This window comes from Marmota monax, unplaced genomic scaffold (assembly GCF_021218885.2).
Source record: "Marmota monax isolate L192 unplaced genomic scaffold, Marmota_monax_Labrador192_F-V1.1 WCK01_AAM20220418_F8-fsc00099, whole genome shotgun sequence".
NCBI classification, from domain to species: domain Eukaryota; kingdom Metazoa; phylum Chordata; class Mammalia; order Rodentia; family Sciuridae; genus Marmota; species Marmota monax.
Window position 1 is genome coordinate 6717989 of NW_026692126.1, and position 14979 is coordinate 6732967.

The window sequence follows — 14979 nt, forward strand, 5'->3', positions numbered from 1 at the left end:
ATTGAAATAAAATCATCTACAATATATGCAGGAAGCTGTAGGATATAAAGTAAACTATTAGGGAAGAAAATGATCTCAGGATTTGGAACACAACAGAGAACGACATGGATTTGGTTTTCTGGTTCCTATTTTTGACTGTGTGTGACTTTGGGTAGATTATGAAGCCTATGTGGGTATTCTTCCAGATTTCTTGTACAGTCCTTTAGACACTAAGTGAGTGCTTAATGGAAGAATTTAATTAATTCAACTCTGTATTCCCAGGACCTAACCCCGTATATATGTGAGAATGCTTTGTAAAATACTCTATATATTGTTATATATTTATTTTCTGATCATCCTCTTCTATTAGTTCTTAAATTCTAATGATATTAACAAATGGCAACATAAAGTCCCAGATTTCTTACAGTTTTGCTCATTTAGTTTTAATTTTGATTTCTTTCATCAAAAAGTTAAAGGTAAGACCAATTGGCTGGCATAATGCCGTATACGGGGTTCAATGCAATAATAATGTCTTGTCTTTAGAAATAAAGAATTGTATTATATTTTGTGAGTTGGGGGATGAAATATATTTTCCCCAAAGAAATAATGTTGTGAGTGGTGATTCTGCAAATTTTCAATTAACTCATAAACCTCCAACTTACAGTAGTATGATAGTAAAGTGATACTATGGTTTTAGGTCATCCCCTTCATTTCTTTTCTTTCTTTTTTTTTCTTTTGCAGTAGTAGGGATTAACTCAGGGCCTGGTATAGGCTAGGCAAGCACTCTACCACTGAGCTACATGCACCCTGGTCCCTCCCCAAATATATTTATAATCACCAGCCTTACAGGGAACTTAGAGGAGTAGAGAAGAATAGATCAGTGCTATAGGTTGCAGAAACTTGCTTATTAATTTTGGGTGCAATAAAGGCAGTTATCTGGGTTGGAAAATAAAAATGAGAAGACAGAAAATTATTTCTCTGTGGTTTCATGGCTGAAGTGTACACATTCATGTTCACTGTTGCCTGTCTCAAACAATAGCATGCATTCTTAAGCAACTAAAACATACAGATTCTGGCCTTTAAATGTCATTTTCCACTTAGAAAAACTAGGAATCTTTTCTGAGGTTATGTCAAAGAACACAGGAACCAACTTTAAAGAGCTACCACTGATGAAGGATGGGATAATTTTTTAAAGTTTCATTTTGAAATATTTCAAATATGTGTAGTAGTAGAGAGACACTTATTAATATTTCCCAGGTTTCTTTCATGTACTTTCAGTAACAGTCAACTCAGGGTCAGCTCATGCATGCTCCTTCTTCCATCACTGTATTATTTTGAAGTAGAAAACCAACAGTATTTCGGGCTGGGGATGTGGCTCAAGCAGTAGTGTGCTCTCCTGGCATGTGAGGCCCAGGTTCGATCCTCAGCACCACATACAAACAAAGATGTTGTGTCCGCCGAGAACTAAAAAATAAATATTAAAAAATTCTCTCTCTCTCTCTCTCTCTCTCTCTCTCTCTCTCTCTCTGTGTGTGTGTGTGTGTGTGTGTCTCTCTCTCTCTTCTATCTTAAAAAAAAAGAAAACCAACAGTATATAATTTAATCTGTAAATGTTTCAGGTTCTATCTCTAAAAGATAAAGGCTATTTTTAAATCAAAATCATGGTGTAGCTAGGTGTGGTGGCACACACCTGTAATCCCTGTGGCTTGGGAGTCTGAGGCCAGGAGGTCACAAGTGTAAAGCTAGCTTCAGCAACTTAGCATGTGGCACTAAGCAACTTAGCGAGACCTTGTCTCAATATTTAAAAATAAAAAAAGGGCTAGGGTGCTTAGTGGCTAGGCACCCCTGGGTTCAATCCCTGGTACTTGTACACACACACACACACACATACACACACACACACACACACAAATTATGGTTTAAATTTTAAAAATGGGGCAGTTTGAACACCAAGAATAATAATAACTATGGTGTATTGAACCATATTAAATAATATGTCATGCTTATAAAAAGTCCTTATGGCTCACTTTTAGAAATTGTTAGAGAACTAACTCATTACTCTAAAAATTGTTAAATAAAATGAAACAGTTGGTGATTTATCCTCTCTTTTCCCATGCACATTGCACTTTGGGATAGCTAAAGAAAGTTGTTCTTTAGAGAATGCCCTGAAATTAATATAGAAGGAATGCTCTAGAAAAGCATAATTTTGCAGTTCCTAAAGAAATGATGGATTTAGTCAGTGGTTATCATAAGTCATGAGAACTCTCAAAACCCCCAGAATCTCTGTTGAACCAGAACCTACATTTATCTTTTTATAAATTGCTAAAAGATTTATGTAAACACTAAGGATTGAGAAGTACTGCTCTAAAATACTTGGGGTGGGGGAGGAGTATGAGCAGGGAATAAAAGAAAGACAAGTTAGGCAAATACTGATGATTGTTAATACTGTGTGACAGGTGCATGGTGGAGGTACGGTTGGTACTCAGTCAAATATACGTAAATCAAGGTCTGTGCAACTGTGTGCTTGTGTGTGTTCAGTCCACTGATTTATTTTTCATTATTAGTTTGCAGAACTATTAAGTGTTGAGATGAATACCAACTGTTTTCTTTCATTTCTTCTTTCCTTGTTTGCCAAGTTACTGGGTAACCTTCAAAAACTTTATTTTGAAAATGTTCCTGATAAAATCACATTGTTACTTTAAAATTTACTAAAGATATTTGTTTTAAACTCTGAAAGTCATTTTATTGTTCAATTTCTTTGTAGGCACGCTTAAAAAGGCCTCTTAAGAGCCTGGATGGTGTTCTGTATGACGATGAGGAGGACGACATTGAAAGAGCAAGCAAGTAAGTCATGGAGTGTGGTGTCCTACCCAGGGCGTGGCTTGGTAGCAAAGCCTTAGGCTACAAAGGATGTCTCAAAGAATGCACACTCCTGGAGCTCAGGTTTTACTCCCTTGCAGTGTCCTTCCGCAAAAGTAAACAGTGCTCTTGGGAACTTTGTGGAGAATGTCTTGGGACAGGAAAGAAAGACAGGCCTGAAATACCTTGTTCTTGGAAAGCAGCAATGTCTAGAGACTTTACTATCTGGGATGGTGATAAAGAAGACATAAAGATAAAGGTAAAGATAAAAATAAAGAAGACACCTAAATTAGGCTCTTACCCTTATGCTGAAAGGGGCAAGTTTAAATATGAGGAAAGGTGATAATCAAATTGAATTGAGTGAGACATTTCAGTACAGGATAATATCAGAATATAAAAATTTAGTACAAATGTTAAAATCAATTATAATATTAGGCAAGGGAAATAATAGTGTAGACTTCTTAATAATTTTGATATATGGGAATGACAAAATAGACAGTATTTCTCTACATTAAATGTTTTATATAAAAAATATGCATTTCTCTATAAAATAAGTGAGTAAATAGAAGGAAAACCATATAAAAATATTGAAAGTGAACTTGGGCTATTACAAACTTTCTTTCATGCGAATATTTCTAAGGTAAAGGGCCCAAATCCCACAGGATTAAATGCTGTGAAAAGCCCTGCTGCTTCTAGATGGCTAAGGTACCATAAACTTTTGGTTCTTAATGCATGTACTTAAATTTCCAGTACTTGAATTGGTGCATAAATAACTAAGAACAATTAGTTTGACCATGAACCAGTTATTGGTTTTTGTGTTGTTCCACTGTGAAATGCTGCTATGGATTTAAAACCATCTCATTGATTAAATGTGGTTGGTGAGCTGAGACACAGCATCTCAGGATGTCCACCTACTATTGCATGTTTTATTTTCTCCAGGTTATCTTCTGAAGATGGCGAGGAAGCTTCTACTTATTTTTATGAAAGTGATGACTCTGTTGAAACAAAAGCAATGATTCCTTATCCAGGTGAAATGGACTTGTTAGGAGAGATCCTCGACACACTGAGCACACATAGCTCAGATCAAGGAAAGCTGGCAGCTGCAAAGAGCTTGGATTTCTTTAGATCAATGGATGATATTGATTACAAACCTACGGTTAGTTGACCATTCAGCTTATAAAAGTAAATGAAAACATTCTTGCCCTTGCTGTGATTGACTGATCTTATAATCTTAGTTGGTGGAAGCATTTAACCTCTAAATAGGTGTTCAAACCTCAAAACTGGTATAATTTAATCACTAAGAATTATTTCTAATAATAAAATTCGTATATTTTCCCTTACACTTACCTAATTCTGGTGATTATTACTATTAATTGAATTTTTTGTCTGGAAGTAATTTTTTTTATAATCTAATTTTATAGTTGTCTTCTTTGGGGGAATTTTTAAAATGTTAAGTGTTTCTATCTTTTTATTTTACTTCCTGGGTTTTCAGAAAAGTATAATAAATGGATTTTTTGAGTCATTTTCCATCTTCTTACTTCCAAAATGAATGGTGTTTTAAACAAAATTGAACTAAAGCCAGGCACAGTGTTGCACACCTGGAATCACAGCAGCTCAGGAGGCTGAGGCAGGAGGATTGTGAGTTCAAAGTCAGCCTCAGCAACTCAGGGAGGCCCACAGCAACTCTAACATTAAAAAAAGGAGGGGGGGGGCTTTGGGGATGTGGCTTAGTGATTAAATGCCTCCAGGTTCAATTCCTGGTATTAAAAAAAAATTAAAAATAAAAACAATTGAATAAATGCTTTAAGTACATGAAGGATAATAGTATGAGCAATGGCAACCCTGTTCTGATTGTAAGAGACTCCAGAACTTGGCATGAATTATATAGTCTAGTTTGAATTTGACAGGTGACAATTATAAAGACATAGAGACCAAAGTCCATCACATTTCATTCCTGTTCATAGAACGATTTAGAGGTGTCAGAATAACTGTCAGTGCTATAATTCCCCCTGGGAAGAACTTCAAGTTGCCAGTCTTGAAAGATATGAACATTGATTTCAAAATGAAAAAAATGCTGCTAAAGTAATGCTGTGATCTTATTAAAAGTGTTCTGAATTTGTTATTCTTTCAGAATAAATCCAATGCTCCTAGTGAGAATAACCTGGCTCTCCTATGTGGAGGTTCTGGTGATCAAACAGAGTGGAATCTCGGGCAGGACGATAGTGCTCTCCATGGTAAACACCTCCCTCCATCTCCCAGGAAGAGGGTTTCCTCTAGTGGCTTGACAGATTCTCTCTTCATCCTAAAAGAGGAAAACAGTGAAAAACACCTCAGTGCTGACAATTTGAGTAACCCTACTGTGGTGAAAAAGCCAGATCTTACTGCAGGATTGAGTTTTCCAATAGCTGTCACTGAAGTATCCCAGACTGATAAAGGAAGAAGAGAAAAGAAAGAAACACTAAGCCAGATTTCAGATGATCTGCTTGCGCCCAGCCTTGGGCAACGTCCATCTACTTTCGTTCCTTGGGAGAAAGAAGGGAAAGTCAAAACAACTTCAGAAGATATTGGACTGCTCCATGAAGTAGTGTCATTATGTCACATGTCATCTGACTTCCAACAAGGTTTAACCATTTCAGAAGAAAATACAAGGGGAAACCAAGCTTAAGTCACCAATTAAGGGTCATTCACTTGCATCTAAGCTTCTATGGAAACATTTTGGGATTGCCTGAAATTTATGTAGTAAACAAAATCATTTGTAGGAATGATAACTCTTGCTACTATTTAATTTTTTTTATTTGGAACAAACATTTCCCCCACTTGTTCATCTTGTGGATATGTATGTTATCCATCGATTTTAAAATGTAAAGTGAATTCTTCTACTGTGCTATTAAATCAGGTACTAGTTTGTATGTATGTCTAAAGTAAGTATTGAACATATGATTTCCCAGTATTTGGTGCTTAAATGCCATTCATTTATTTAAACTAAGTATGCATATATAATTCTTGCATATAACCAGTAGCTATTGTACTAATCTGGTTGAGCATGAACCTGATCAGGATGTCAAAACTAGCCTGAAACTGATGAAATTGTTAACCCACTAATTGCCTTAATCTTAAAACTATATTAAGCATACTTTAATAATGTATGAAATTACATGTAAACTTTGAGAGCTAAGTTATTTGTCCTTCAGAGCAATAATGCCTTTTTCTATTCATCAATTTAAGATCAAAATTCATTTTTTAAGGCTCAAAAGCTCTCTTGTGGAAATATTTAATTTGCTTTTATAAGGACACTGTAGCCATGTTTTCCAAAAGGTATAAAGCTATAAATTTACCTTTCACTCAGTGAAATATATGAAGTGCTGAATTGCAATGTGAAGTTAATGACTTCTGTTTACAAATGAGACACGTACAGCATTTTCAGTCTCTGTGTATGCCTTTTCTAGCTAGGGGTTCACTGCAAGAAGGCCAAATGCAATGTAAACTTGTCCAGACTAAAATTTTCATGTCTTTTTTCTTAGCTAATCATTTTCCATCAAAATGCTTCATATCATTATCTCAGATTTATTTTTTTTCAAATAACTGATTTTGTATGTAGAAGTTTTAGATTTATAGAAAAATTGCAAAGACAGTGCAGAGAGTTCCCACAATAGCCCTGTACTCAGTTTCCTAGATTATTAACATCTCACTTCGGTGGAATATATTTGCCATAATTATGAACCAGTATTGATAGTCCATACATTATTAAGATTTCTGCAGTTTTTCCTTAACGGATGCTTTCTGTTCTAGCATCCCATCCAGGACACCATATTACATTTATTTGTCATGTTTCCTTAGGCTCTTCTTGGCTGTGGCAGTTTATCTTAAACTTTTCTTGTTTTTGATGACCTTGACAGTTTTGAGAAGTAGTGGTAAGATATATTTCAGGGTACCCCTCTTGGAATTTGTTTGATTTTTTTCCCTCCTAATCACAATAGGATTATGGGTTTGGGGGGAACAGGTCACAGAAGTAAAGTGTCATTTTCATCACATTATATCAACATGTTTTGTGGATGTTGATGTTGATAACCTGGCTGAGGTAACATTTGTCAGGCTTCTCCAACATTAATTTACTCTTCAACCCCCTTTCTACACTGTGGACTTTGGAAGGAAGTCACTACGAGTCTCCCACTCTTAAGGAGTTAGGCTTCATCTCCTTTAGGCAGAGGGTTATTGAAATAAATCATTTGGAATTCTTCATGGGAAATTTGTCTCCCACAAATTTACTATTAAGCTTTGGAATTCATCTAAATTACATAATTACTTCATGGTAGGGCAGACTAGTGATGTTATGGCTAATTTATCTCTGTGTACCTATTTTCTGTAGCCTCAGTCATGATTATATTCTTTTAAAAATACCTTTTTTAAAGAAAAAAGAAAAAAAATGTATGAGAAACCATTCAAGAACTCTAGTAAGACACCACTGCAAATATTTACTGAAGAAGTATAATTTCAGTTAAAAATCTAAAAGTAGGTTTGTTTAAAACATTGCTTAAAATTATTTATTCAGGTCAGTTTTTTAAAAATTACATTTCAAAATTAAAGGAGTATATTGTAATCAGGATGATTAATCATTCGTAATTGTAAAAGAAGATGAATCTTGTTTTCCTTATAAGAATGGGTTCTAATATTAAGGAAAAAGTTTTTAATCTTTATTTTATCATAAAAGTAAGATTCAGAGTTCTTGTCAAATTTTGCCTTTATATATTCATTTCAAATTCCAGTTTAATTTATTGAAATATGCAATAAAAAAACTCCATATATCAGAAGAGCTGTTCTAATTGAGAAGTAAAAAAGGCTACTCTGATGGTTAATCTGCTTGGCGAATGCTCCATTATTTGTGAAAGAATACAAAGCCATCTTTTAATACAAATTTTGAAATGAGGTATTTTTTTTCTCCTTCAGAACTCAGTCTGAAGAATGAGATGATCATGCAAAATTATATAAACTTAATGACTTTTGATTTTGTGATATGATCATTTATATGACCTCTAAACTGAGTCATGACTCTTCCTGAATCTTGCTGTAGCTTTTATTGTTTTGCCCTTAGATTGCATCCATGGTCTTTCAGGGAAATAGAGAAATAGTATATAAATTTAGCGGCTGTTGTTTTGTTTAGTGAAAATGTTGCTAACTAGCATATTTTTATGATTAACTACTTTAGCAAATCTTAGGCACCAAAATAAAGCATGATTATTTTTCCAACTTAAAACTAATAACTCCTTCGTTTTAAAAATATGGACTTTTAAAACCAGTCACAAGGTACGATAACTGAAGGTGCAGGGGAAATAAAATAATTAACATTGTTCTTGCTCTGAAAGGAATTGCAAAAGTATTGAAATAATAATATAATAATGTGCTTTGCTTAGAAGTTATCAGCCTAAGATTCGAAAGTCAAGAAAGATGTTCTTTTTTTTAATACCTGCTTAATCTAAAGCATGTTCTAAGTACAGAACTAAAGTACCATATCTGATTTCATTAACTTTCCTAATCATTATGCTAATTATAATAATGCTGCTAAGATATCTTTCAGAGACTGATTGTCCTTGTTTAACTGATTTTCTGTCAGATAAGCAAGTGGCTTATTCCTCTGTGGGGAATGATGCTCCTTTTCCATGCTTAGGGCACTTTATTCAGTTTAGTAAGAAGTGAGGGTGTGGACGAGAATCCAATCATGTTGATAAGAATCCAGTTTTTGTAATATGAAATGAATTGCATTCTGCCTCATATATAACAACTTAGACTAAATAAATAATTTAACTTTTTTTTAAAAAATCCAGTTTTTACTTTTTTCTCTTATCTTTATAATAGCATTCTCTAGAAACAGGTCCTTCCATTTAAATTAAACTAAGTGACAATGCTGTTATTAGGATTTTATGCTAATATTCTAATACTAGAATCCAGGAAATCTAATGAATTGTTTATTAAATAAAATGATGAAGTAGATTCCTGAACAAGAGGAGAAAACTGAATATTCTTATAATCGGTAGACCTTCATTCTTTATTTGAAAATTCAGGTTGATTACTTTCATGAATAAGTTTTCTAATGAGAACTCCATTTTGTTTAGCATCAAAGAATCTGAATCTAAGAAAATATTTGTAAATGAGAATATAAATTCAGGAATATAAGATGAATCTCCAAGTTTAATTCCCCCAGAGCAATTTTTAATATAGGAAAGAGTTTTTAGAAACCTTGTGTCAGTACTGACATTTTTTTCTATGTGGAGCCAAGTAATATGGTTAGTGCATGTTTCATAAAACTTCTTTAAAAGCCAGATTGGTTTTGAGCAAAGCAGTTAACATTATGATCTGGTTAAGGAATACAAAATTATGTACATTTAGACCGAGATGTATTTTATTTTACAAAATAATAGGATTTTGTGCAATATTTTTTTTCTTTCATAATTTAGTTAATATAAATATGCACATCTGCTTTTCTAGCAGATGCCTTAAGGTCATGTCTTTCAGTATTTGCATAAAATTGTATGTAGCAATGTTCTGTGTGATTTTAGGAAAAAATATTCTTTATATTGTTGGCGAGAAAAATGTTTTTTTATTTAAAATAATTATGGATATTGCATTATTGTATCATAACTAACTGCCTCAGCATCAATAAATATGCAATAAGAAAATCCTGTACCTTAGATTACCAATACTGTTACTTTAAAAGAAATGTTTATGGTACAAACTGTTGATTCTATGTGAGTACACTTAACACATAAGTCTGTTCTGCACAACATAAATTTAAATGGCATTTGTATGGTGATGACCACGTATATAGATTGTAACATCATTTGTGATGAATCTTTGCTAAGATTTATAAAGGGCATTGCCAATACTTTTTAACTGTGTGTAAATTAAGTTAATTTTTGTATAATGTACAGTTTGTTTAACCTTAGAGCTTCTATAGATTTCTACTTTTATTATACTTGAAAGAGGCAGAAAGCACTGTGGAAAATTTGTAGCCCTGGATGTGATATGCAAATATACCAAAAAATAAATAAATAAAACAAGGTACTCAACAGCAATGTTAACAGAATGCTTTGTATCCAGTAGGCTATGTTTTTTCAAGCCACGTTTTAGTTTAATGAAGTAATTGAAGATATACAATCTTTTATCTTAGAAGGTTGTAAAGTTGCAAATGATTACCTCTTTGATATGACAAACATGTACGTCTCTTCATCTCTGCTATTTCAGTTCTCAGATGAGAGCCTTGTTGAGATCCATTAATGAATCCACCTTCTGGTTGATGATATGCTGTTTAGAACAGAACCAGTTTAGAACACTGTGCATGTTAAATGCACTGCATGTGTCAAGTCACCAACCTTTAGATATAGTTTTCATAGGTTATTTTGAGAAATAATCACATACCAAAAATTAGATTTTAAAAATCCGTTATGATTTAGCCATGCCTAAAACAGCAAAAAATAGAAATTGCATGAATCTTACAACTTAAAACACATAAAGCTTTTTTACAAAAGGTGACATGAAGGGTTCAAAAGTGAACTTTTCCAAAGCTTATTTCTTTTGCTTTAGATGAAGAGTTATTTCAAAGGACTGAAGATCTTGAGCTTTATGCTCAACATGATAACAGGTATCCATAAAAACTTACTAGGCATTGAGATTTGCTTCACTGTTCTTGCATCCTTGAGGCTACAGTATAAATCATCTCCAAAGTTGACTACTATTGGGAAGACATTGTGTATAAAATTATTGCTTTGGGACTTTTAAATATGAAAAAATAAATATTGGATGAATTCTACATTACCATAAAGTACCCAAGAATGCAGATATATAATAAAATTGGTCACAATCAAACTTTGTGTGGTGCTGATTCTTCTTTCATAGTTGACCATTAATCCCCCTCAGAATTCTAGGTGAATGACTAGAAGGACCCTGCTACCCTCATCTCTAAGCTTTGTAACTGCTACAGAATCTTTCTGATAGGGCAGCATGAGAGGTATGCACACTGTTAGGTATATTAAACATTTTATTAGGTTCTGAAAAATCATAGGCAAATAGTTAAGTGTCACTGATTGTTTCAGAGCAAGATCTAAGCCAGACAACTTTGTTTATTGACCCAAATGCCTAAGGTTCTAGGATAGAGATCAAATATGGCCAAGTGCTCCAGGGACTGGCAGAATGAACTTCTCATCCAAGACCTACAGTCTACTAGATTGTCCTTAAGTTTAAATGAAATATCCTATAAAATTTTTATGGTCATGACTCTGGTAATTTCTTGTCCAGAAGTAACAGAGTGAATTACAGGACGTAAAAAGTTGTACATACACGGAAAATATAGCATTGATAGCTAAAATATAAGATACTGTATAATGGAAGGTTCTAGATTAATTAAAAACCTTCCCCAGGTTCTACTATTGATTGTGGCTTAGTAACTTCCCTGAAGTTTTGTTTTCTCTGTATTTTAAACAAAAGTGTCTGTTCTTAGAATTATGTAATATTTATTGAGAAACTTCTGTATGCATAGTAGCTGCCATGTAATTTGAGGGATAGAAAATATTTGTAAGTATCAATTTGAGTCTGAATTTATGGTGATTTGGAGTATGCAGTATAAAATACAACTATAAAATCTTAGGTCTTATCTAATCCAGCGTCGTCGTCTTAGTTTTTCATTAGAATCACCTGGAGAGAAAAAAGAAAAAGAAAGAAAAAGAATAACCAGATGATTGGGCCATTCTCCTACAAATTCTGCAGTACCTTCTATAGTTAGTTTTTTGTAGACATGAAGAAACTGAAGTTCAAGAAAAACAGTGATATCCTCAAAGTTCCATAGCACCAAATGGCCACATTGGGATTTGAATTGCAAGCTATTAAACAGAAATATGGGATAGTACATAGCATGCCCAGCATGTTTTCCCCTTTAATATTAGACAATGTCTTTTTTTCCTTTTTATTTTTTCAAATTTTAAAGTTTTATCTTGTACTGAAATTTTTGGTATCTTTTTGAGAGTTTGTATTAATGCTTGATTTTCTCCTTTTCATTTTTTTTCTATTTTTCATACTCCCCAGCTAGTCTCCAATTCCATCTCAAATATTCTCTCTTTTGTATGTATGCATGTTCCCTCTGCTATCTTTGTATTCTCTCTTCTCTGTCCACCTTATTTGATTGGCATGTATTGGGGAGACCCACTTGGGTTATGCAGGATAACCTCAGAGCATGTGGATGACATAATCTATTTTGGAAAAAGGCAAAGATTTAACTTGTGAGTTTTAAAAAATATGGAGCCACTGTTATTAACATTTGAAGTTGTTGAGGATATCTAAATATCACTTACAGAACATCCAAAGATATTATCTCCTACTTTTCTAATTTCTCATATTCAAGAACCAGTTCTCAAGACAAACTGTTGTTCTACAGTTTTGTTATGAAATTAACCAAATTATGCTATGTACACATATGGAATATACTATAGTGAATTATCTTTATATGTATCTATAAAGCACCAATTTAAAAAACCAATGAATTAAATGGAAAGAAGACAAATAGAGTAGAGGAAGGGGACCTAGGCCTAGGGGAGGCAGAAGGGAAAAGAAAGAGGAAGTAATGGAGACTGAAATGGAACAAATTATGGTCCATATAAGTATGATTCTGCCAAAATGGACACCACTATTATGTGTAACTATAATGTACTACTAAAAACATTGAAATTGAATAAAGCAAATCTACCTTAAATATGAATTATGTTTTATATTAATGGTGTTTTAGAGTAACACCATTAAACATAATTTACAAATTACTTTTTGTAACTCCAGTTTCCAATTTAGGGATTCTCCAGGACATTAAAACACATTAATAATATTAGTTTCATATTTCATTGTATCCTCAAAAATCTAATATTAAATATATTTTAAAGTAAGCACTAAGCTTTCTGAGATTTGATAAATGTCCAAATTGGACACAATCCATTGGGCAAAATTCCCAACTCATGAACAGATGTTAGAAAGAAATGTACTGCTTTATCTTAAGGCTTCCTGTATAAGAGACACGCTTCTTGACAAACTGTTAGAAAATCGTGTATTTCCTAACTAAATCACAGTCAATAGAAACTTGAAATAAGTGTTTTTTAAAAAGAATAAAATTTAGCCATATCATCAAAGAATAATTAGTTAAGACTGGTGATCATATACATATTGCAAAGGATCATTCTGGCGAACATACTATTCTTTGAAATTATTGAGGGGTATCACAATTGATTTTTGATGTACAAATAAAAGGGGAACTCAAAGTCCATGGGTGTTTTACAGGATTTTCAAGTTGCTTTACCAACACCCACTACAAATTTGCTTCTTTGTTTGGTGAAGATTCTTTTTCTTTCAAGGTGCATTTTTTCACATTTTTTTTCAAATGAACTTTTTTTGAAGTACAACTTACTTTCATAAAAATTCACGTATTCGCAGGTATAATTCAATGAATTTCAACAAATATATATCATGTAATCACTTTGAAATCAAGATTTAGAAAAGTTTATTACCCCCAAAATGACTTTGTGCTCTTGTGACTGTCCACTCTTGATTCTGACTACTGGTCACAGCTGATCTGCCTTCACTATGCTTTCACCTTTTAAGAATTTCCCATAAAGGGGTTCTTTCAGGTTCTCTCACTTGGTGTAATGCTTTTGTTGGTAGATTTAGTTGTAGTCACCCTGGTAGTTACGTAATGGTACCTCATTTTGGTTTCAATTTTTTTTTCTTATGACCAAAGATTTTGAAAATCTTATGTGCTTATTGGTGATTGATTTCTCTTCTTTGGGTGAAAGTATACGCCCAATATTTGCTGACACACATATTGAGCTGTTTTTTCTTCTTGTTAGTGACTTGTAAGAATTTGTTTTCTTTAAAACATTCTGGATAAATGTCCCTTAATATACGTTTTGTAAGTTTTTCTTTCTGTGACTTGACTTTTGATTTTCCTAGTAATGTTTCAAAAAAAAAAAAAAAAGGTTTTAATTTTGAAGAAATACAACATTAGCAACCTTTTTATTTCACAATCTACACCTTTTTGTCCTAAGAAACTGATGTCTAGTCAGAATATCACAATGTCTTTCTTCTAGAAGTTTAATAGTTACTTGCATTTAGGTCTATGATTCATATTGAGTTCATTTTTTTTAATGTTAAGGGCCAGATTTTCCCATTTTTCCTAGTACCACTTGTTGAAAAGACTATTCTTCCCTCATATGAGCATAACATTTTATGTCAATTGAACATATTTATGTGTGCTTATGTATGGACCCTATTTTTTTCTATTGATTTACATACTCATTTCTATAGCATTTTTTCACTATCTTGATGACTCTATAATAAGCTTTAGAATTGGACAGTTTGATTCTTCCACTTTATTCTTGAAAATTTAATATTCAAGGTCTTTGCCTTTCTGTATAAACAAATACATTTGATTTCAATTTATTGTTTTGTTCTTGGTGCCAAATGCAAGACATTTTGTGATTCTTTTACTAGGTGTCTTTCGGATCAGCAAAATACATGTCCATGGATAAAATGAATAATTCTGCAGCTCACAATCAATGTGATAATTTGTTTTTATTGGCCCATATTAATTATGCAAAATTATGAGTTTTATTATGGTATATTGATACATGTACATAACATAATTTGATCACTTTCACTCCTTAATATCTCCCTATCATGGCTTGGATATGATGTATCTCCTCAAAGTTCTTATGTTAATGCAGGAATATTGAGATGTGAAATGATTAATTATTAGAGTTTTAACCTAATCAATCCACCCTACTTATAATGAACTGACTGGGTCATAAGTGTAGTCTTACGAGGTGTGGCAGGAGGAGGTGGGTCATTGGGGACATGTACCAGAAGGATTCAGCTCTCCTATGGTCTTTTCCCACTCTTCTTGCTCTCTCTCCTTCCTGGCTGCCATGGATGGAGCATCACTTCTCTGTACAACCTGGTGGGCATTAAATGGCAGCAGAGAGTAACTTTCATAGTCTCAAGGAGACATATGACTGACATATAACATAAGCTGTTTTAAAGAACTCTATTAATTAACTTTTCCTTACTGCAATGAAATACCAGGGCACCTAACTTTATAAAGACAAAAAAGTTTATTTA

General features: G+C 33.2%; 1 protein-coding gene across 4 annotated transcripts in view; it reads left to right on the forward strand.

Annotated features, from left to right (window-relative positions):
* Dennd1b (DENN domain containing 1B) overlaps window positions 1–10695 on the forward strand; it is a 274353-nt gene extending 263658 nt beyond the window's left edge. For all 4 annotated transcript variants that reach the window (XM_058586056.1, XM_058586061.1, XM_046464870.1 and 1 more), the window contains 3 exons: window positions 2744–2823; window positions 3778–3994; window positions 4970–10695. In XM_058586056.1, coding sequence (XP_058442039.1) covers window positions 2744–2823; window positions 3778–3994; window positions 4970–5503 — 831 coding nt within the window. In that variant the 3' untranslated portion in view covers window positions 5504–10695. The remainder of the gene's footprint in view (window positions 1–2743; window positions 2824–3777; window positions 3995–4969) is intronic.
* Window positions 10696–14979: the final 4284 nt, after the last annotated feature.